This window comes from Falco rusticolus, chromosome 7 (genome assembly GCF_015220075.1).
Source record: "Falco rusticolus isolate bFalRus1 chromosome 7, bFalRus1.pri, whole genome shotgun sequence".
NCBI classification, from domain to species: domain Eukaryota; kingdom Metazoa; phylum Chordata; class Aves; order Falconiformes; family Falconidae; genus Falco; species Falco rusticolus.
Window position 1 is genome coordinate 1,328,590 of NC_051193.1, and position 22,144 is coordinate 1,350,733.

Genomic DNA, 22,144 nt, shown 5'->3' on the forward strand with positions numbered 1-22,144 from the left:
CTCTGTAATCACCCTGACTGGATGAATTGAATAGGTGGGCTGGAGGAAATCCACTGCAAGCAGGGAGATTGTTCACTGAAGTGCCACTCTTGTCTCACTTAAAGCGCATCTTTAAATGAATTTGCTACATCAAATATGTTCTGTTGCATGCCCCCTAACCTTGTTGGCATCTGAGAAATCGTAATACTGCTTTACCCTTTGTGCAGAGATCTTGGATACTCCAGTGTGTTTAGTACTTGGAAAATATTTAAGTAATTGGTTTCAGCAAATAATCCTCTTGTGATGTATGGGGACTTTTATCTGTATTTATATTCTAAACCATTTTTGAATTACAAGTCTGGCAAAAAACCCCTCAAAAAACAACAAACCTGAGGCAGCGAATCTGCTCCCTGAGTACCTGGGCTTGGTTTGGAAACCAGCAGGGAAATCTCCATGGGGAGCTAAACTGCTTGTCTAGCCCTGGTGAGGGTTTGGGCGAACCAGTTACTCAAGTCTGAAGACCTGAAGCCCTGGGTCCAAACAGGGTGTAAGTAGGGGAAGGTGGAGGAATCTCTTGCTAAGTGGTTAGCATCTTGCCTGCATTGTGCGTAATATGTATTTTGAGTCTTACAAATGGGTTTTCTGGCTTTTTAACTCTTTGAAAGCCACTGTTTGTTTTTAATGTTGTACATACCTGAAGAGGTAAATTACGTTCCAGAAGATGGGAACTCTAGGAAAAGAAATCTATTACTCCAGGAAAAAATGGAAATTGTGTTCACCTACGATAACAGATGTAGTATTGTCAGTAGCTAAACATATGGTAACCATTTCTGTGGAAAAGGCAAAGTACTATTGTTCATGATGATGAACAGAAGTACATTTTCTTCCTTTTGTAGGTGTCTTTACAGTGCCCTCTAGTAATCTTCTGTAGAAATGCTAGATGTATCCTTTCTCAGACCAATTTGATAAAGTAATGAAAATGGTCACTGGAGGAATTAAAAAAACCAACAACTAATTGAAATCTGGTCCCCTATAACTGATGTGCTTTCTGAAGGAAGCACTACTGATATTAAAAATTGCTTGCCATTCTTTTCTTTTTCATCCTTGATCAGGAGGAGTATGAAAACTATAAGCACTCTGAAGTCAGATTACTCTAAAAGCTACCAGAGCTGACGACTATAAATGGGGCATTTCAGTAATGGGGTTTCAGCCAGGGCTGTGAAGTTACAAACAAAGAAACTAATTTGATCTTTTTGCTTGAAGTATGGGGAAGAAAATCGCAGGGGAATAAGAGCCATACAAAGCATTCAAAAATGGGCAAAAAAAATTCTCCTGGCATAGTGTTAATTTCATATGAAAGGTAATCACTTTGGCTTATTTTGACAGAGAAGTTTGACATTGGATGAAGGCTTTGTTAGGGGGTAGAGTGCACATTGGTTTTTGTAGTGCTTGCTTACCCTGATGACAGTCATCACCCTGAAAGCATCTTAGTTCTGCTGTTAGATCATATATTGAACAACTAATCCCAAGAGATTTTGATTAGGGTAGCTTCTGTGCCTGGGGTTTAAGTCAAAAAGGTTATACCTTATTATCATTCTAGCTTATTTCTGTTATTAGTAGCAATAGAAAAGGGATATCATATGCAAGAATGTTTTGTCCTTTGTGTCAAGTGAAACATGGTACCATTTTTAAATCCTGTGCAAGCTTAAAAGGATGTACTAGTTAAAGAGATTGGCTATTTGAATGAAAGCTGATCATTTTCTGAAATGAGAGAAATTACTTTAGTAATGCCACAAAAAAAGGAAAAGGTGGATAAAATCCTTTAAGCTCTCCTTCTGAAATAGTTATGAAAAGAAATCTGCAGTTAGGATATTCAGAGCATTTTCTTCATTGGCTTAACTCGAATATGTGGCATTAGGTGGTCTGGTTTGCTTTTCCTTTGATTTGGAAAAGCAAAATCTCTTTGAAAGGATGTTCCTTGCAGAAGTTGAGAAGTTCATGGGTGTTTGTTCCTAGATGTGTTCCATAAAACCTAAGGGTTGTTTTTTAGCAACTGGAAAGAAATCCAGATTTCGGGTCGCAGGTGTTATAAAGGATTCTTTTTCCTTGCACATGAGGAGGAATAAAAACTCGAATAGAATTTGGTTTTGAAATAGGGCTGGTAGACAGTTTTCTGGGTTTCAGTGTAGGTTTAAGGCAGATGTAGAAATCCTTGCAAGACAGTAAGTGTCTAACAGTGGCACTCCGGACTAGACAAGAGAGGGAAATGTCCGCAGTGGGGATTTCTTTTGGGACAAGTTGCACAAGAGTACCAGTAGAAGTGGTTATAGCGAATCGTGCTTTAGGGGAAACTGCTGCAAGAGGAGTTTGTGCCATTTGTTCTCCTTCAGTTTTCCAAGCTTAATGGAACTGTAGCCCCTTAGTAAAGGGGCTGTAATGGTTGCGTGGCAGCTTATTAGCTGGCTGTTTAAGGGTGCTATTGTCACAGAACTGACAATTGTGCAGCAGTGCTGTAAATAATAAAGTTGCTTCCATGTGTTCAAAATCCAGATAAAAATTTCTAACTCCCTAGAGGTGTTAGAAAGGCCATGCAACTAAACACCAGACATAAATGCATCTCTTAAGATGTTTGATATTTGAGATTACAATCTATGTTTGGATTTTGCTGCTGATCATTATCTTGTTTTCCTTCCCATTATTTAATAATATATGAGGAGATGGTATCACTTACAGAAAGAGTAGTTAGAGTAAATGCATGGATGCTTACTTTTCAGTGTTTTGCTGCAGGCACACTGTACACTATTCGGATACTTTTTTCTTAATTCTATTTTCTCCATACTTTTTTTAAATGGGTTTTTTTAATATAATTTTGTGCTTGAGGTCTGTCATGAAGGTCAGTTAAGACTGAGCAATAATTTGTTATTAACAAGTGAAAGGTAACTGGAAGTATAGACAAAGCTGTAAAAAGCATTGTTTCAAAATGTAGCTTGCTTTGTTTGAATTCGTTCTTTGTTTATTGACTGCTGTCTGAAGGGCCAAGGTGCTCCTAAGTTACTGAAGGCAAAGTCTTGAAACATACATTATTTCTATATGTTACAGTAATTCTGCTGCTGATGGTGACTATTTTGACTTTCGTGTTCTTGTTAGTACATGCTGTCAAAAACCTTCTCAACTCAGTAATTAAACCGTTAAGAGAATCTAATACGCAAAAATACTTAGGTTTTCACAACTTCGTAGATGTGTTGCCTTTTTTGCAGCTTTTAGATGGATGCCTTTTGAAAAGCACAGGAGCAGAAAGGCAGAGTTCCTTCTAAGTAAAAGCTGCCATCTGTGTGTGGATGACAGCCTGCACCTGGGCCTGTTGGTATTCAGGTAGGTGCTCTTCACAGTGGACCATAAAGAAAATTTCTCTAAACTTACCATTGTATTGAGGAGAATGATTGAGGGCACAGGTCTTCTGGTGGTATCCTAGGCTGTTAGTGTTTGCTCAGTATTGTCCACTTGGTCTGTATTGTAAGAAGGCACCTGCACACAGGACTGACAACTAAAGAGAAGAGGACAAAGCCATCCAGTGTTAATGCTGCTCTCTTTCAGGAGAATTTGCTTGGAAAAGCAGTTTTCTTCCTGTCTTTCTACAGCACAGAATAAGCCGTTCTACTAAAAAAGCTCTGTATGGATTGTTTCCCCATCACAAAAAAAAGGGTATGTCTCCCTTGCGGATCGCAGCCCCTTCTCTGGTGGGCTAGGGCAAATCTGAGGCCGCGTGGCATTCTTCAGATGTCATTGCTAGCCCACAATGCTTAATGGTGCTGGGGCAAAGATGAATCATACTTTTTGATGAATATCTTTATTAAAGTCTATTAAATCATAAAAAGAGAAAATCTGCCTGTGCTGAAGGAGAAAGGAATCTACTAAGTCTGAGAAAATCTAGATTTATACATGGCATTACTTACCTTAAAATGTTACATCACTTGCTGTCCTAGGTTCCACTGTCAGCCTATCACTGGAATTATTAAAGTACCAGCAGGATTTATATTGTACATCTGCAGTCAGGGATAGCTCTTTACGCTTTTTCCTTTTTTTCTTGATACTTAAGTGCAATACCATTTTTGTCTCATAATTTATGGATTGTGGAGTCTTTGCAAAGAAATAAATGAAATGACGTTTACAAAATGCAGTTTAGAGAATTTGACCTTGGTTTTTCAGTATAAGTGAACTTGCCAACCACCATGTATACAGTTTTGCTTTGGATGTGCTTTTAAAAAAAATAGTCATAATGATCTTTAGTTGCCTGATGTATGTTGCCATCATATGCAGTGTAATTTGATCAGGTAGTCTATACTGTATATTCCCTATGAGGGGAAAATGTAATATTAAGCAGAAAGTCTACCTTTGCCTAAACCAGGGGTCGTCAAACTATGGCCCATGGGCCAGATACAGCCCTCCCGGGTCCTCAGTCGGGGTCCTGGTATTTACAGACCCCCCTGCCCCCGCCCCCCCCCCCGGGAGTTTGGGGGGGGGACGGGACACGGGATCAAGCAGCTGCAGATGACTGCCTGCCCCTTCATCCACACGCCAGCCCCCTGGTTAAAAAATTTGAGGACCCCTGGCCTAAACATTCAGTCTGCTGTGGTATATTGTAATGCCATGTATGAATTTTGCTTATTGGGTAGTACACAATTTTTTAAATGTTGACATTTGTAACAAAAAAAAGTTACCAACATGCTAATACTTAAATTTTATTTAGAGATCAATGCATGGAGCAATTTGTCCATATAGATAATGTGCTTCTTAGTAATGACTATTTTCACAAAACCACAAAAACGAGTTTATTGTGAGCTCCTGCTGGCAGCTTGCAAAGAATAGTGTTTGTAACACCTTCAGTTAAAATACGTTTGGCTAATTCTTGAAGACAGCTTTTTTTTTTTAATGATCTAGGTTAGGAAGGGCATGACATACTGTTTTTAGGATTACAAGGGCCATTGGGAATGTTAATTAAATTCTGGTGAAAAGCCTTTTAAAAGCTCAGTCCTGCAGCAAGAGCTTGGATATTTTATCATGTCCTTGCAGTACATAAAAAGGGGCTTTATAATAGTTCCTGCCAGTCTGATTAGGATTTTGTCAAATGCTTCTATTTTAAACGTCAGTTTTCAAGGGTGTTACGTAGTCTTAAATTGCTTTGGAATCTAACTTAAAAGGATGAGTATCATCCCCCCCCCATTGACATGTCTTTACTCAACAGGTAAAAGTAAGTAATCTTTCTTCATCAAAGCCCTATATGACTCTTTCCAGTGACCAAATCCTTGTGTACTACTAATCTCATGTCAGGTATTTTTGATGAAAGATGGGTTTGGTTGCCTTAATTTATCATCCTGTTTGGAAAAAGTGGTTATACCTGTGCTTCACATTTTCTTTGTGGATGGTCCTTGAAAAATGGAATGCGGTTCCCTTCCACAAGTTATGTGAAATCTGGTATTACAGTCTTCTGCTTTGAATGCAGCTGGTCAACATCAGGAAAAAAATCACAACCAAATAGTTTTGGTGGCAGCAGTGGATTAAAGTTAAATCTATAGCACTGGTAGTGGGGAAATCTTCTGAAATACATTGCCGAGCACCAGTTTGAGGTAATTTGTATGTACTATGTAGAACTAAGATCAAAGTGGTTTTGTCTGAAGTTATTTTTGTAAATTCCATAATTTCTGAAGACCTTGTGTCAGGCAGTTTTTAAAGCACACATTTAAATGATTTATGTTTGATATTGGAATGCTGGTGTCTTTCAGAAATTAACTGGGTAACAAAGGAAAGCTTCTTCCCACTTGAGCAGGCACTTTGTATTTACTGTTGTAGGCATTTCCTCACCTGCAGCTTTGTTAAAGATGTTCTGCTGCACAAAATGTGATGCAGCTAGCAGAACATACAAAAAAATGAAAGTAATCCTTCTGTAGGTGTGGTAGCAGTGAAAAGAAAGCTAAAGGAAGGCTTGGATTTCTTTGTCCCACTGAGGTATACTGCCCTTTGAAAATGCAGCATTTGGAAAGAGCAATCGATGAGCTCTTTCTGTCTTACCTAGCTGCCTTCACATTTCCTGTGGCTGGAAAGTGTTATGTTAAAACTGTTCTTTTGAGTTTAAAAACCTTTTCGTGGTCTTTGGGGAAGCATGCTGTAAGGAGAAGTTCAGGCAGATTCATCTTAACTTTGCGAACTTCCGTCATATCTCAAATATGCTCTTTTTGATCCTTTTCAGGTGAGAAGGGTTGCATGCTCTGGTCCTTTGTCCTAATACTGAGAGGATAAGAGATCAACTAGGCTTAGCAAAGGAAGGCTAAAAGTGATTCATTGTTAAATATTTTCAAATAATTTTTCTGTGATGAGTTTTATCTTGGCTGAAACAATTTCAGAACTCTTGGTTAATTTTGACAACTTGAGACATGAGCTTGAAGAAGGACTAGAAAAGCTCAAAATATTTTAAATGGGAGGAGTGGAGGAGCTTGCGATGTATAAAAGTAGTCAGCTTGGCTTTGGTTCCTGAGGGGTGAGTGAGCAAACTTTTTTTCTGACTTCTTCTGGAAGGTAATGTGGCTAGGAGGGTTAATTGATGTAGAATTGTCAAGGAAATATTTTCCAGACCATTCTGATTTCCTTAATAGCTTAAAATGTTTCATAGAAAAAAAATAAATTCCCTTATTCTTTCCTCAGCAACCACCATCCAATTACGCTTTTGTAAGGAAACGGAAACATGGTCTTAACTTACATAGGATAGCTATGAAAAAGGATGGATAAGTGTTGAGAGAAGTAGTAAGGACAATGATACTGAAGCTGCGTTGTGGGGGATTTTGCACTTGTGTATTCTGAGTAAACTTCTATTACATGTCTTTCACTTGCAGCTGGAGGACAGAGTAAGCTATGTTTGTTAAATTTTCACACAATTTAAAGCTCAAAGAGGTAGGACAAGGTTAGAGTTCAACATCAGTAAACTTTTTTGGAAGGAGGAAGAATTTAGAGGAGCCAAGTGAAAGTTAATACAGTTAGGCAGGAGTAATCAGCTAGTCAAACATTAAATGGAAAAGAACAAACCTTATGGCAGTTTCTGAGAAAAGGATCTAGGGATTACAGTGGTGAAGGGATTATGGATCGATGTAGTCAGCAGTGTTATGCTTCTGCACTAAAACTGAATTGCCTGTATTTTGGGAGGGATGAAGAAAGGAGTTGCAGAGCTTCCAAAACATGTGAAATGACACCGTACCTGCACCCAACACTGATATTGTCTCTGCTGGAGCACCCTGTTGTGGTTTGGGCTCAGCGCTTTGGGGAGGAACGTGGGCTGGTTGGAGGGGGTTCACAGAGTTAATAGTCGGCGCCCTACTGTTTGCCTAGTACTAAATTAGATATGCTAAGCCTAAAGGAAAGGGTAGAGAAGGTTTTAAGTCCTTGAATATGTAGAAGACTGCTGGGAAAGATTAACAGCCTGTGCCCCATACCCGCATTGGCAAAAAGAACTACGCTTAAATCCTAGCAGTACTGCTTGATAGTCCTAATACAGAGCGTGAAGTACTGGAACTGAATGCCTGTGGGAAGTGCCGGGTCTCTATCACTGGTGTTCAAGAGCAGTTCTGGGGTGTGGGGTGTGTGTGGAGTATCTGTTGGGAATGAGCAAGATTTAGCTGTTCCTGTTTCCGTGATAAGGAAAATAAAGTAAGATAAACTTGTCTTGCTTTTTATGTAAGTTTCTTGGGCCAGCATTATGCAAATCAAGCCACTGATGTGTACATACCTATAGAGTAATGGAATCGTTTAGGTTGGAAAAGACCTTTAAGATCATAGGGTCAGTATGTACGTACACAAACGCCAGCCAAGTATGTGGAAAGAGGAAGGGCTCCCTCCACAAAGTACACAAATTCTGTCCTAAATAATGTGGTTTCCTTTAACTGACTAATCAATAGGTTGATGGAGTGGGAGAAATGGCTTGTTGACAGAAATAGAAGTTTATTAAGGTCTTGTATGTACAAAGCCTTTTCAGGCTGAATCAAGGCTTAAATGAGGTATGAACTGAGTTGGCAGGGGTGTGAATGCAGCCCACCAGCACTTGTCCTGAGTGCCCCTAACTCTAAATTGCAAAACCTCTCTGAGACTGTGGGCTAGAAAGGTCCCAATTCTAGTTTAATGTCCTTCAAGATGGGACATAGTTATTTACCAACCCTTTTATTTTTTTTTTATCCCCCGCCTTCTGTGCAGGAGCATGGTAGTATCCCGAGTTGAAGCAGGCTGTGCTGTGTCTTCACAGGGCTCTTGGCAAGAGCTTTTTTTTTTATGTTATCTCTGAAACCCAGCTGAGAATTTGCTTCTCATTATTCCTGAAAGTCTCTAACCCCTTCTGTGCTGCTATTTCTCCTTGGCATGCACTTTTTTTGACATCCTCAGCTCTATATTCTACAATACTGTTTCCTTGGGCACCTTGTTGCTTCCAGGATAAGAACAATCTTATCCCATCAGTGGATTTGATCTGCTCTAATCTGCATCAAAGCCAGACAAAGCAAACAAGAAGCTGGCCTCCCCTTTGCAGAGTTTTCCTAGTTTTTGTTTGAAAAGCCAGAGAAGAAGGGCAGTGAGCAACAAAACTCAAGAGTATTTGTATTTTGTTCTGGTAAGGGTCTGGATCTATACTGGAATAATGCACAGGAGCTTGTAAATGAGGGGGGGGAAGGCTGATAGCTTGGATAGAATGCTTTCTCTTGGAAAATCTAGAGACAATAAAGCCAAATCTTTAATTTTTTTTTAAAAAAAGACCTTTAGTTTTATGGAGCAATGGAGGCGATTATACTGATAAACAGGTTAAGGTATTTTCATGCCTCTGGGCTTTTCTGCCATTTGCTATATTAGAACTGAAACTTGGTACTCCACATGCAGAGGATCAAGTATATCTGCATGTAGGTGTGATTATACAAACCTAAGTAACATAAGCAGCCCTAGAAATTTTGTATTGTTTTGGGTTTTTCTTGTTGTGTATGTTTGGGGTCTTTTTTGGTTGTCTTTTTATCTCAGGAAAGACATAATCTCATGGATTCGGTTACCAATGTAACAGGTCTCCAGTCTGAGACTTACTATCACTAGGGAAACTTCAGGCTTTCTATACTTTTCCCCCTTATTCCCTCTTTGAATTCTGGAAGGTAGAAGAACATTTGAATGATATAAATTACACTTTCGTAGGTTATCTGTTGTTTCTTTCACACTACTCCTTCTGCCTTATCTTCAGGTTTCGGTGAATTCCAAGTAGTAAATAGACTTTGTGCAGGAAGGCTGGAGTCCCTCTCCAGGGGGAAGCTGAAGTCTCTTTGGAGACGGGAGACTTTCTGTGCAATTCATTGATACAGGGGATCATATCAATTCGTTAATTAAGGCTATTTTAGAAAGTAAATCCGGCTTAAAAAAGCCCAACAAACAGTCAAGCAATTGAAGAAGCTAAATGCTTACAGGACATACTTTCTTTACACGTAAAGGTCTCCTTCATATTTGTACTTTTTCTAAAAACACAGGCTTCATAATTATTCTGTGATTGAATGAAGCAAATCTGGTTATTAAATGCATATTCCTCTTCAAGGTGGTCTTGACATACTTTGGCATTTCATTATTGACCTTACCGTGAAAGATTAAGTAGTTTTGAGATGAGTGTTTTTATCATCCTTTCTGATGGGTCTAGTGTGTGTAGTAAAGGCTTAATTTTCTATTTGTGAATGCATTTTAACCCTTTTCTAACAATACCTTTCCCAGGTGTTAGAGATTGCCTTCAAATTTTTAGAGGTGCCTAAAAGGGAAACCACATTCTTACTGTGTTACATATTGCCTACTGCCAGATCGAGGAAACTGGTTTATGGCTAGGTTTGCTACACCAGTGTCAGACAACAATGATGTAACTTACCTACGAAGAACAATGGAGAACAGGTCTTTTTTCACTGCTTTGTTACATTGAACATACGCCTTAAAGACTATATGTAACTGGGAGGTAACACCCACACCCCCCAAGTTCAGGACTCCTTCCCCCACCCCCCTCCTGTTAAGGACTATATACAGACCTTAAAGACCAACCATTTTTTCCTGTGTTTGCTCTGGACCACATGCTAACTGACAGCTTAATGACAGAAACCACTTGAAGTATATATATATTATTTTTTTTAATCTTAAAAAGTGTTACTGGTGGAATCTCTTCTGGTCTCTAGACAACCTGTGACTTTAAAAAGTTATTTTAAAAATGTTTAGAGAAGGGTGGTCTAGGTCTGCTGCTGCGTGCTCAGAATATATTGCTAGACACAGTGCTTGTAAAATATGCTTTATTAATTAGGATTGTAATTTAGTTGTTGCATTTGTATAAAAGTTATTTTCTAGGCCTTGCAAAAAGACCTTGTAAGTTTGGCTGTGTCTGTTTTCAGCTGGCATTTTAAGCGTTTCCTTTTGCAGCTTGCTTTCTTTGTATAAAGGTAGGAGGAATCCCTGCAGCTCTGGGTTCAACTGACTTGCTTCAAAAGCCCTGTTGACCTTTTAGTCTGTGCGTGTTCAGGTTTGCTTTGCTGGTAGACAGCTAGTGATATTTCAGTTTATATTGCCAGGTGGTTTGTACATGAATCCCACGCCTAGTCCCTGAGTGGCGGAAGAGTGGAGTTTGTCAGAGTACATGTGGGGAGCCTTGATACTATTTCCAAGTTACCTTTAAAAACAAAGACGCCATTCTCTCCCAACACAACGCTGTGCTGATTTGGAAAATCTTTCCTGGATGAATTTTTATGCTTTCTTCTGTGGATGGTTAAGCTAAGACAAGTCAAAGTGATATTGACACAGTCTTTCTGCTTGACCAAATACACCAGAAATACAGTAATTAAAATTAATTTCTTAATGCAAATAGATGTTAATTATAGAACTCTTTGGGGAATATTTAAAATGGAAAAGTAATGATGTTTATCCTGAACTAGAACCAAGGTAAAAATATGTTTTATGGCACTTGCAAGATGTTTTAAACTCAGGAGTTGGAAACTTTTTTTTTTCTCGAGGGCTGAATTATTCTTCACGTTTCTTAATCTTTGTTATACAAAAAAAAATACTGCACTGCTGTGGTACGGCACCCATACCACGGAAGGCCAAGGAAAGAGCCATAAGAGTATGTATCATTTGTTATAAATGTGGTACTTGAGCACATATATTACTTTGCGTAAGTTTTGATGAGGCAGAATTCTGTCTGCAATGGCTTGTTCAGAACTGTTAAACCCATATTGATTGCCATATAAGCAGACAAATATGTTTTTGGGATGAAAACTTAGGTGTATTTACTAGTCCATAGGTGTAAATAGCCAAATCAGACAAAGGTCTTGTCATACAGACCAAGCTATTTCTAATTTGTACAGGAAGACGATATTGCAAGTAGTGATGGCTCTTGTGCACATTACAGTATTTTGAAATGAGGATGCAGTTTATGCTTAAGAAATGTAGAAGGCTAACCCAAAAATTGTGTGATGTGATTTGTGTTTTACAGGATCCCTTGTGAGAACCTTCACTCCTTTTTACTTTCTGGTGGAACCAATGGACGTTCTGTCAGTTCGCGGAGCTTCTGTTATAATGAACTGTTCAGCTTATTGTGAAACTTCTCCAAAAATTGAATGGAAAAAAGATGGGACTTTTCTAAACTTGGTGTCAGATGACCGTCGCCAGTTGCTACCAGATGGATCTTTATTAATAAACAGTGTGGTGCATTCCAAGCATAATAAACCTGATGAAGGATATTATCAGTGTGTGGCAACTGTGGAAAGCCTGGGGACCATTGTCAGCAGAACAGCAAAGCTCACGGTAGCTGGTAAGTCTCTTTTTGTTGTTAAGTATAACTAACAGCATGATAATGTAGATATGCACTCTGCCGTTGTGAAAAGAGAAGGGCGCTTTCCAAGAAAGGAAGGATTATTTCATCAGTTATCAGGGAAACTGGGACTGTATCTCTCATTTTACTGGCTGAAAGTTGTCCTATATTCTGTTCATCTAAGCGTCTTAATGTGGTGGTATTCCTTGGAAAATGCTGAAGATCAGGAATGCTGAAATGAATGTATTAAACAGTGTCAGGTGCATGTAATGACAATATAGACTTACCATGGCTTAGAAGGGGAAAAAAAGAACAAGGTTCTACTTTCTTTATGTATAAATACCCTTTAAAATAACTTTCTCTGCCTGCTTCCATGTTGAGATTTATCTGCCCTCTGTCACGAATCATTTGGGAAGCTCCTAAAAGTTAGCAGTGTGTAGAGTCTCTAAAGAACTGGAAGACTGGTAGAGAAGGCAGGAGTGTTGGGGTTTTGTATTTTTCTGTTTCTTACCAAGTATGAACAAGGAAGTTTGAAAAGTCACAAAGAACAAATTGCTTAAAGCTTTCCTGACAGACATGAAGAAACCAAAGTCATAACCTCACCTTTGATGTTTGAGTGTCCATTAGACATGACATGGTAATAGCTTTTATGTAGGTTGTAGAGAGCAGTAAGTGAAGTTTGCATGTAAAAATAAAGACTCTGATTGGGGAAAGTGACCTGTTTTCAGAACATCATCTGTTTGTATCTTTGGGCTTGGGAGTGTCAGACTGTGTGTGTCTTGGAAACAGTGTAGCTGAAAGAGACTTAGAATTTGTGAGATTTCAAAAACCAACTGAAAAAAAAAAAGCTAAACTAAGGCAATGTAACTAGGAAAAAAGCCTATGAAGCAATTTTCTTTTGTTTCTCTAATGATGTTTGCCAGGCCTTTTCAAACAGGTTTTTTTTTTTTTTTCTTAATAAATGTCTCAAGGTAATGAATTCTTCCTGACTAGTGCTACAGCATCTCCCAGAGCTGCTGCTTACTGTCATTTATATTCTGATGTTATTTCGATTCAGTTAGCTTGTAGCATTGGTGTGAAACATCAGAAACGTCAGGAATAAAAAAAATTGGGGTTTTATATCTTAAAGGAGTGACTTTCAGTGTCTCTGAATGAGAAATACATTTCTAAGTTTCTTGGCAATGAGGACAATAAAAGCAGTTCTCACATACTTATCTCAGGCAATTACCACCTTCTTGTATTGCTGCTGTCGTGATTAATTCTGCTGCTTTCCACATGAGATCATTCAGTGTCTTGCTTCTGTTATCATTCTGGTCTATATGATCATTAGCTAAGGTTAATGGGGTTAAAAATGAAGGTAATGCAAAATGTCTTCAAAATCTCCATTCAATTTTCCTGTATTGATGTAGAAGATACTATTTTAATTGATAGTTTTTAAAACAATGGAGTCTTGAAGAGTCTTTTAGTATTAGAAAACACCACAATGAAGTTCTGGTGAGTTTTGTTTTCAGAATATCTTTGTTAGAAAACTGAACAAATAACAGTCTAACCCAAGCAAATACGAATGTTTACCGCACAAATAGGCCAACATGAGACAAAGGAGACTAACGGCTGTATTGGAAGATTATTGATCAATAAAAACTGCAATACAAATTTTATTATTTATTCAGTGCTAGAGGAAGTGCTCTTCACCCTTGTGCTGCGTTGTGCCACCCTGTTAAGTTAGCAGTGTGCACAAGGGCATCCTCTGGCTGCAGTGTAAGTTGTCCTGCTGTTCCAAAAGATTTGTCAGCTGTAGGTGTGTGAAAACCTATTTACTAACTCGCTTAAGTGCTAAGAGTTGTGGAAGACTACTCTGAGTTTAATCCTGTAGTTGGGAGGAAGAGTAGCTTTGGTTGTTGAAGGCTTTGGAGTAAGAGATGGAATATTTAAATTCTAGTTTAATTATAGTGCTTTTCTTGACCTCATTTGAATGCCTCAGTTTTATCAGTGATTTTTAATATTTATTCTCCCCTCTCTTTCTTTTAATTGGAAGCTTTCAGGCTGTGGTAAGTGTGGGCATAGTTAGCATAGTAAGGTCCCTCCTCGGCCTCAAGATAACAGTGGGAGGCATCTAATTTGCTTCTTAATTGAGCAGTGCTATGTTGAATTCATATTGTGTGTCTGAATGTTGTACTGTGATGCACCTGATCTCTTTAAAAAAAGAATATTATGAAACGTAGCTTGCATGTTTTAACTGCTTCTGAGTAATGTAGGCCAGGGCGAAGAAAATCCTGTAAAAACATCTAGTGTTCTATCATATATATGAATAAATACAGGCTTTGAGTTTTTGGTTTCCTAACTGCACTGTTTTCCCTAACGCTAATGGATAATGCTGAGCAATCTGCCTGTTGTGAGTCTTGCATAAAGTTCTAACAGGCTGATAAATTTTGATAAATTTCTCAGATTATTTAAAGGACTTTATATATTATAGCTTGATGGAGCTAAAATTTTTGAACATGAGAAACTGAAGCTCTTTTATTGCCATAGGGTGACAGGTATTGATAACACAAGGTGTTGCAAGGTGACAGAGGAGCTTAGTAAACCACTGTATGAAAAAATTAAACCAAAACACGCACTCAATAACTGAGTGTGGACTGCTCGGACAATGACTGAATGCTTTATGTTAGAGACCTGCTTGCTTGGCTTCTTGCTTCAATTTATGTTTTTGACACAGTGCTATAAATGTGTCACAGCAGGGAAAAATTGATGAAGGCGTGGATTGGCAAGTTTGTAGTGCATTTGACAATGTGCTTTTAAAGAACCTTTCCCATACATGATAGTAGATGAGAAGCCTTTACTCTTCGGATTTTTGAGGTGTGAGAATCAAAGTTTCTGTGGCAACTGAGACTCCTGTAGAAATTGATCTTCTTCTTCTTTAATCCCGTTTCTCATGTGATTTAAAAAACAAGTCAGAAGTTATGATAAAATATTATGAAGAATATTTTAATTTAGCATGATTAGTCTATGACTTGGAATTGTGTGCTACTGCACCTTGATATAGTAAGTTGTTAGAAATTGCAAACAGCAAGAAATTTGTTAGTTTTCTTTAATGATCAGTAGTTTCAGGATACACCTATCTCTTTTTTTCCCCCTTAAGTGTGTGCTTCCACGTTTTGGTTCCTTGTAGCAAATGAAGGTTGAGATTGTCATTGCCTGTGTTTCCTCCTCCTTCGCTTCCTCTCGCTGTGCAAACCTAAGCCTGCTATCATACTCTAAACTGGATCTGTGAAGTAATTAATTTATTTTTAAGAGTGGTTTTGCTTCCTTTCTTTGAAACCAGAATATGACCACACCAACATCAGGGTAGTGGAAGGAGATGGTATGGTGGTCATATAGTCCATATAATGTATAGTTTTTTCCATTATTATGATGGATTTGAACTAGGGAAAGTCAAAGGAACTGCCTAATTTATGTAAAGCCACACCGATGCTTAATCAGTGCCTTACTACTGAGTGGTTTTTTTAATTGGCTTTTGAAATGCAAATCTGTCTTTGATACTTAAGTGCCAGTTAGATGTTAAAACGGATTGGAATACCTCTTACAAAACATAGATTAAAACAAATCTACAAAATTTTTGGAAACTGTATCTGTAACTTACCTGGGAAAAATAAAATTGCATGTATTTTAGTAAAAAATACAATGATAGTAGCTTAAAAATATCCCTGCGATGATCTCTTTTTCCCAGCTACTGTTTACTACTACTTAGTTAAAGCTTTCATGAAGTTCTTATTGGGGGAACAGATATGTAAAGATCTAAAAGGCTTGAAGCGTGACAGTAGGATTGAGTTTCATCATACGGATGTATCAGTTCTATGTATCCATTTGAAGACTGTTCACTAAATTATTTATTTCACCTCTTAACATCTATTTTCCCCAAGTAAATCCATCTGTTTTTATTCTTCTTCCTCCACTTATCTTTGCATTTGATAATACTTGCTGTGAGCTTTATACGTAATTTGCTTGGTTGTGATGAAGTAGCTGTATCGCTGCCTTGACACTGACCTCAGATATGTCCAAGTTTCATTAATTCAGAAAGCACTCCGCAATAAGTTATGACCTTTTTTCTGCCACCTCAATTAAATTGCCTCCTTATATTATTATTTCTCATTTAAGTATTTATAGAGATTTTATTTTTAAACCTTCATTTTGTAATTACTTTTAGACAAAGTACAGATTGTCTGTTAAGAAATATTCTTGCCATGTAGTATCAAAATCTAAAAGGGTTCAATAGTCAGAAAAGGCAGGTTTGTGTTTAGTAAAAATGTAATGTTGCTTTTGAAATCATCTGAAAATATTGCAGGTGCAGCACTGTCCGGAATGAGCATTGTTTCTTCCTGAAAAGTAATTCTGAAAACTATTGTGGTGAAACCTTGATAGACTTCCCATTTTAATGTTTGCAGCTAGTAAGACTTGAGTGACTTGTGTGGGTTGAGGCACGTCATGTACACACTTGGAAGAATTCGGGTTTAATTCCAAGCAGTTTGTGCTCCTTGGCATGGTGTTCTCTGTGATTGCCTGCTTTTCTGACCTGAGTAAATCCTCCTGCTCTTGCTAGTTGGTTCAGCTAATGGTGTAGCTTGGACTCTACCGGACTGCTGAAGCCTCTGGCTTTGGATCCTACTTCTGTGGCATGGTGGAGGGATTGTTGCAGTTTCATTAATAAATTTTGTCTTCACTGTTTTTCTTTCCAGAACTTGGTTTAAAACTTCTGTAGTAATATTTTTGTCTGTGCAATCAAGTATTGGAAGGCAAGATGTCAGAATGTGTTGGCTGTGCAAAATTACCTGTCCCTTTGTGTATAGTATGGTCGTGTCTACACGATGTGCAGTACCTGCTCACTTTCCTTCTGCTCACCTGTCCATAGACAGAGAATCACACTCACCGGCTGGGAGATGGGGTAGGGCTGTGCAGTGAAAGAAACGCTCCATGATTTTGCTCTGTCGGGTCTCATCCTGCTTGAAAGATACATAACCCCTTTGTTAGCGGATTGCAAAAAGCAAAGATGATTCCTTAGTGAGCACAGGGCATCAGACCGGAGGAGGAAAGCCTTCAAGTGTGTTGTCTAACGTGCTGCATAGCATTGCATAGACCTAACGAGGGTGTTAGGCCCTTGAGTTGTGATTCACCAATGTGATTGACTTGATGTCAGCACATCAGAACTAGAGAAGGAATTGTTCCAATTTTTAGCTGACTAGGTGGACTTTTTAAGGTTTATTTTCATCTTGAATATATCTAGCTTTGGGTTTCCAAACTGATGGCTAGGAGAGCTGTCTGTATAACTGCCACTGAAATTATAGGAGGCCTGGATGAGCAGCTGCTGTGGTATTCAATGTAATGTGGCTTGGAGGAATTAATTGAGTAATGAGCCAAGAGATGCTAAGGTCTACTCCTGCTTCTGTTGCAGGCTTATAATCTCAAGAAGATCTCCATGCTTTGCCTTTTTCTCAATGGGCTAATAAAGAATTTCTCTTCAATAAATTTAGAGTATTACTTTTATAATATACCAAGATGCTGTAAATGAGTGCACTGAGAGAGCACCATGTAGAAATAAGTAATTCTGTATCCATTACAGTTTTGGGATGATATGCAGTAGGTAAAGTTGTGGCCCAGAAATGATTATCCAGGACATTCCCTGAGTGCAGCTTGTGGGAAAGAGGAGGACCTGGATGGATGTGTTCTCTCAATTAAAGCTAGATCTCTGCAAAGCACATCATCGAAGTAGTATGTCATGGTTGTGAGACCTTAATTTCTGGTATGTTACAGTATTTAGCTATTTCATATCAAAATCACTTATGTGTAAACAATGGTGAATAGTTAAGAATTTTGCTCAAACATTGATTTGGGTTGAAATTTTATCTCTGCTTTTTGCCATAACTGCTAAGAACTGTATAGAATTGGCCAGGTTGTATGGTTGTGGAATCGCATGCCTTTTGGAAAGTTTGCCAAAATTTGAAGATTACAACTGAACAGCATTTTATTTCTTACTGGACCTTGTGGGTGTCTGTGACGTCTCTAAAGGAAGAGAGAAGCTTAACTTAGTGGCCGAGAGGAACAAACTCCATGCATATACCAGCTCTTTGGAGATGCAGTTAGGTTAGAAATAACAGCATGTTTTTTACTCAGTATTGCATATTTCCTTTAAGAGTGTGTGGGGGAAATCTTGATCTGATCTTCATGAATAAAGAGCTTTCTGTACCTTGGAATTGGAAAAAATGTAAGAGCATAGATATTCAGTGGAGGGTACTTAAGAGCACTTAACCAGTAAGAGTGACATGGGTGATAAATTATCCTGGCAAAAACACATTTTCTATGAAAAAAGCATCTGCATTTTTCATAAATGGGCTTAGATCAAAATGCATTTCTTGTCAATGACAGGTAAATGGGAAAGGTGGTTTTAACAAAACTGCAGTTTGTACAGTATCTGTCAGCTGTTACTAAAAATGTGAGAGTTTAGACATTTAAGATAATAAATGTTCTGCTTTTATGTCATTCTAAATTCTTATAATACACATTTGTCCAGTTAGAGTAGGAAACAAAAATCTATGTGAGCCCTTGGACTGAAAGCAGAGGTCCAGCTTCAGAACTATAATGAATATTTTCAGCGTAAGGTTGGGAAAAAAGAATTTGTCGACTTTGTTGTCTCTTTTTTGGTTGGGTTTTTGTTTTTGTTTTTTTTTTTTTAATAGTAACTGCATACATTTGAGAGATGGGAACCAAAATGATTGAAATAATTTGTGATTTTGAGTGCTTCACTTTTTGGGTATGCAGCGTGGAAAGGTTTGCTTTTGAGAGACTGCTAGCATACCGTCTATTCCCTTGCCTTCTTCCTTTCCAACAAAACCCAAACAAGTGCCAAACCAAAATGATGTTGATGTTTTACTCCGATCTTGAATGACTTATAACACCTGTCACGTGGTGTTAGAGAGTTAGGGTACAATTTTTCTTCCAGTCTTTGGTTGAATTTAATTCTTTTTAGGGTCTGTGGCAGGAGAGGACTTGGAGTTGCTCATGACTGAAACAATTCCTTTAAAATGCATTAGTAGAAATTCAGTCAGACTAAATCAGTGTCATTTCATATGTGAACTGAAAGTGCTGGAGGCATCAGCAGGGTATCAATGTAGTAACTTCTCTAGACTTAGAGGAAGAAGTGGTGCTCCTTACCCAAGGTGTGTTCTCCCTTGGGCAGCAGTTGGTGTGTCTCCCGTAGTTTGCTGGTGTGCATGCCAGGGTTTGTGTCCTGTAGCATTTCAAGTCCTTGTCTGCCCAGTTAATGTCCTGCTTTTTAGGGTGCTGTGTTCTTTCCAGCAACTCTTATGAAAGCAGTATACCAAGTTACAATTTAATATCAGACAGCATGTTGCCACATCCAAAGGAGATAGCTGTACAATTTGTCTGCAGCCGAATTGATTATTTTAATCCTGTGTGAAAGCCCACAGCAGGAGAATTTTAGATCTGCTTGTTTTTAAACTCTTCATTCATATCTTATGATCAATATATAGCCTAGGTGAAGAGATTCTAATTTGCTAGTGGAATGATATTGAAATCATTGTTTCTATGTAAAAATGCAGGGTTTCTTAAGCTTTTGTATTTAAAGTTAATTACACCTAATACCAAATAAAATCAAACAGCCTATGTTGACTAATACTGTCCCTGCCCCTAATTGTGTGGGTCAGTGAGCTAGTTAAAGCTTGTTTGTGCTTATTGGAGGGTAGTGAATCCTCCTCCTGTAGCTATAGTGGGTGGGTGCAAATAGATCTGTAGTACTTGTGCCTTAACTTTCCACTTTAGTAACAAATTAATATTACTGTTTTAAAAAAATGTATGCATTTTCTAGAATGGAGTTATGTTTAATGCAATGGGAGATCTCTTACTAAGGCCAGTCAGAAAAGGGTGTGTGTGTGTGATTATGTATCCTTTTCTCAGGTGGGTAGATGAAAGAAAAAAAAAAAATCCAAGTTGGTGAAACCTCTGATGTCCATTACAAACCATTCCATTTATGTGTAGTGGAAATCTCCTTTCTTGCTGAATGTCTTAAGGTGATTATGGTAGCTAATCTTGATTCTTAAATACACAGCACACAATGTTTAAATTCTGTGGTCATTCATTAAGTTATGATTTTCTTAATTAGACATTATCTTAGGTGCAATGTTCCACATCATTTTAAACCAAAAAGATTAGGTTTTATCAGTTTACAATTTAAATTGTTAAGGTTTGTAATTAGCAAAGGAAGTATAATTTGTGTATTTGGTTAATGGTCAAAGTTGTTTTTATGTTCATGTGTTTCAAAAAATAAGCTTGCTGTAAATCATAAAAAATCAAAGCTCTCTGCAGTGTACAGTCAAATCTTGACCTTTGGTTTTGAAAAAATGAAAGGCAATATAGTTACTCTCTGGAGAAGTGTGGATTCTGTGAAAGGGAGCTTCAGCGCAAAATGTCAAAAATCACTTGGGTTTATAGTAGATCTGTTGATTCTAGATGGCAATTCAAAAGTAGAAAGTGGGAGCATATTGGTGATGCATTAACACCCTTAAACAAGAAAGCTGGATGAACTTTGTTCGGATTAGCTTTCTTATTTGTTAATATTTTCACTCAGATATGTTTTTTCTCCTTATTTATGTTCTGCATGTGAGCACCGGCAATCTCTTTTGTAATTTAGCTTGACAAGTTTTTGCATAGATTGCTCAGTCAATCCCAAACTGTCAGGCAAGTGATAGTTGCATATGCAGCTCGTATTCTTAACTTGCTGTGTTTTCTAGTGTGGTATTCAACAAGATGTTTCAGCTTTAATTAGACAGTGTAAAAGTGTGCAGTGTAAAATTATACAGATTTTTTTTATCAACTGAATAGTGCATTTTGGAAATGATAAGAATGGAATATCACACCTACCCAAATCAAGCAGTAAAGGTAAGAAATACCATGGCAGAAGTGTGTGTATCATTAGGTCTTTTTTTTTTTTTTTTTTCTTTTTTCTTCAGAACAGGAATTCAAGAGGAAGTTTGATGACACTGAAAAGGAAACAAAATGGAGGAAAATTATTTTTAATAAGGAAAAATAAAGTTATGAAACTTACTATGGTTGATTTCAGTGAGGTTATTTCTTGGTAACATTCTTAAAAGTGTAGGAATGATGTCTTCATTCACACAAGTACACTAGAAATAAAAATGTTTAAAAATCATTAAAAAAACCCCTGCAAATACTACGTATTTGCATATATAAACCCCTATTTTGGGGGGAGCATGGGGAGATGTCTCTATGTAATTTATAGGTTTCTGTAATGTGTTGCTTTTCCTTCTCTAATAGCTTCTGAAGTCACACTTCTGGATTAGGTCTGCTCTTTTGTGACTGTTCTTAAATAGAACACATTAATAATAAAGCGAAGAAAGGCTTCACTATCTGTGATATGATGAGCTTAATTGCTACCAACTGCCCGTGATTCAGGGGTCAGTGGTATGATGATCCGCATCTTAGCTGTTATTCTCCAGATCCCTTTGAGTGAACCACAGTTTTGTTGAGTGATTTGCTCGTTATACTCCTTTTAGTGTTTCTCCTCCTTTCTGCCATACATCCTTGTTGTCTCTAGACATCATGTTTTTCAGCTGGATGTTAGTATCTATAGAAGTTCTTTCTCCTTTGTATTTATGTCTCCTGTTATGTCAGTCTTCAAGTACTCTGGTTTTGAGGGTTTCATTGCTATTCATAGATTCTGAGTATTTCTCTGTGAAATTGTTTAGGTTATTTCCTATCTTTAAATGTCTACTGACAGATACCAGCTGTCTTTGTCACTGTCTATCAAGTTGCCTGCAAAAGTTTTTCTGATCTTTCCTCTCTTCCAGTTTCTTGGTAAATTTATCATGACAGTCTTCTCTGTGCATTCATCTTCTCTGAATAGCTTGTTCACATGAGCTTTCGTAATTGATAGCCTCGCCTGAATCTAAAATTATTTAACCTGTCAGGCTCTTTTCTTTCACCAGAATACTCGAATCTTATTCTTCTTTTGTTACGGCTATTGATTTTGTTTTAGAAAGAGTAATTGTGAGCCTGTACTTTTTTTAAGGCTGTCTATTGATCAAACCCTGAGGTTTCTTAAATGATGAGGCAATCTGCATATCTTATCTTGAGGTCTTCTCTTAAAATTCCACAGTGCTTTCTTCATTGTCCTCACTATTAGAATGATCTCCAACAGTACAAAACAAATTATTCCATAGTTTGCACACCCTCAGTTCATTTTTCTGCTGTATTAGAAATGTCTGCTTACATGTTTCTCAGTGCCTGTATCTTGTTCATTGTGGC

At 37.8% G+C, this 22,144-nt stretch overlaps 1 protein-coding gene across 1 annotated transcript in view; it reads left to right on the forward strand.

The window, feature by feature from the left end:
* Positions 1-22,144, forward strand: part of NEO1 (neogenin 1) — a 211,954-nt gene that overhangs the window by 54,880 nt on the left and 134,930 nt on the right. The window contains 1 exon segment of the mRNA XM_037394077.1: positions 11,495-11,812. Coding sequence (XP_037249974.1) covers positions 11,495-11,812 — 318 coding nt within the window.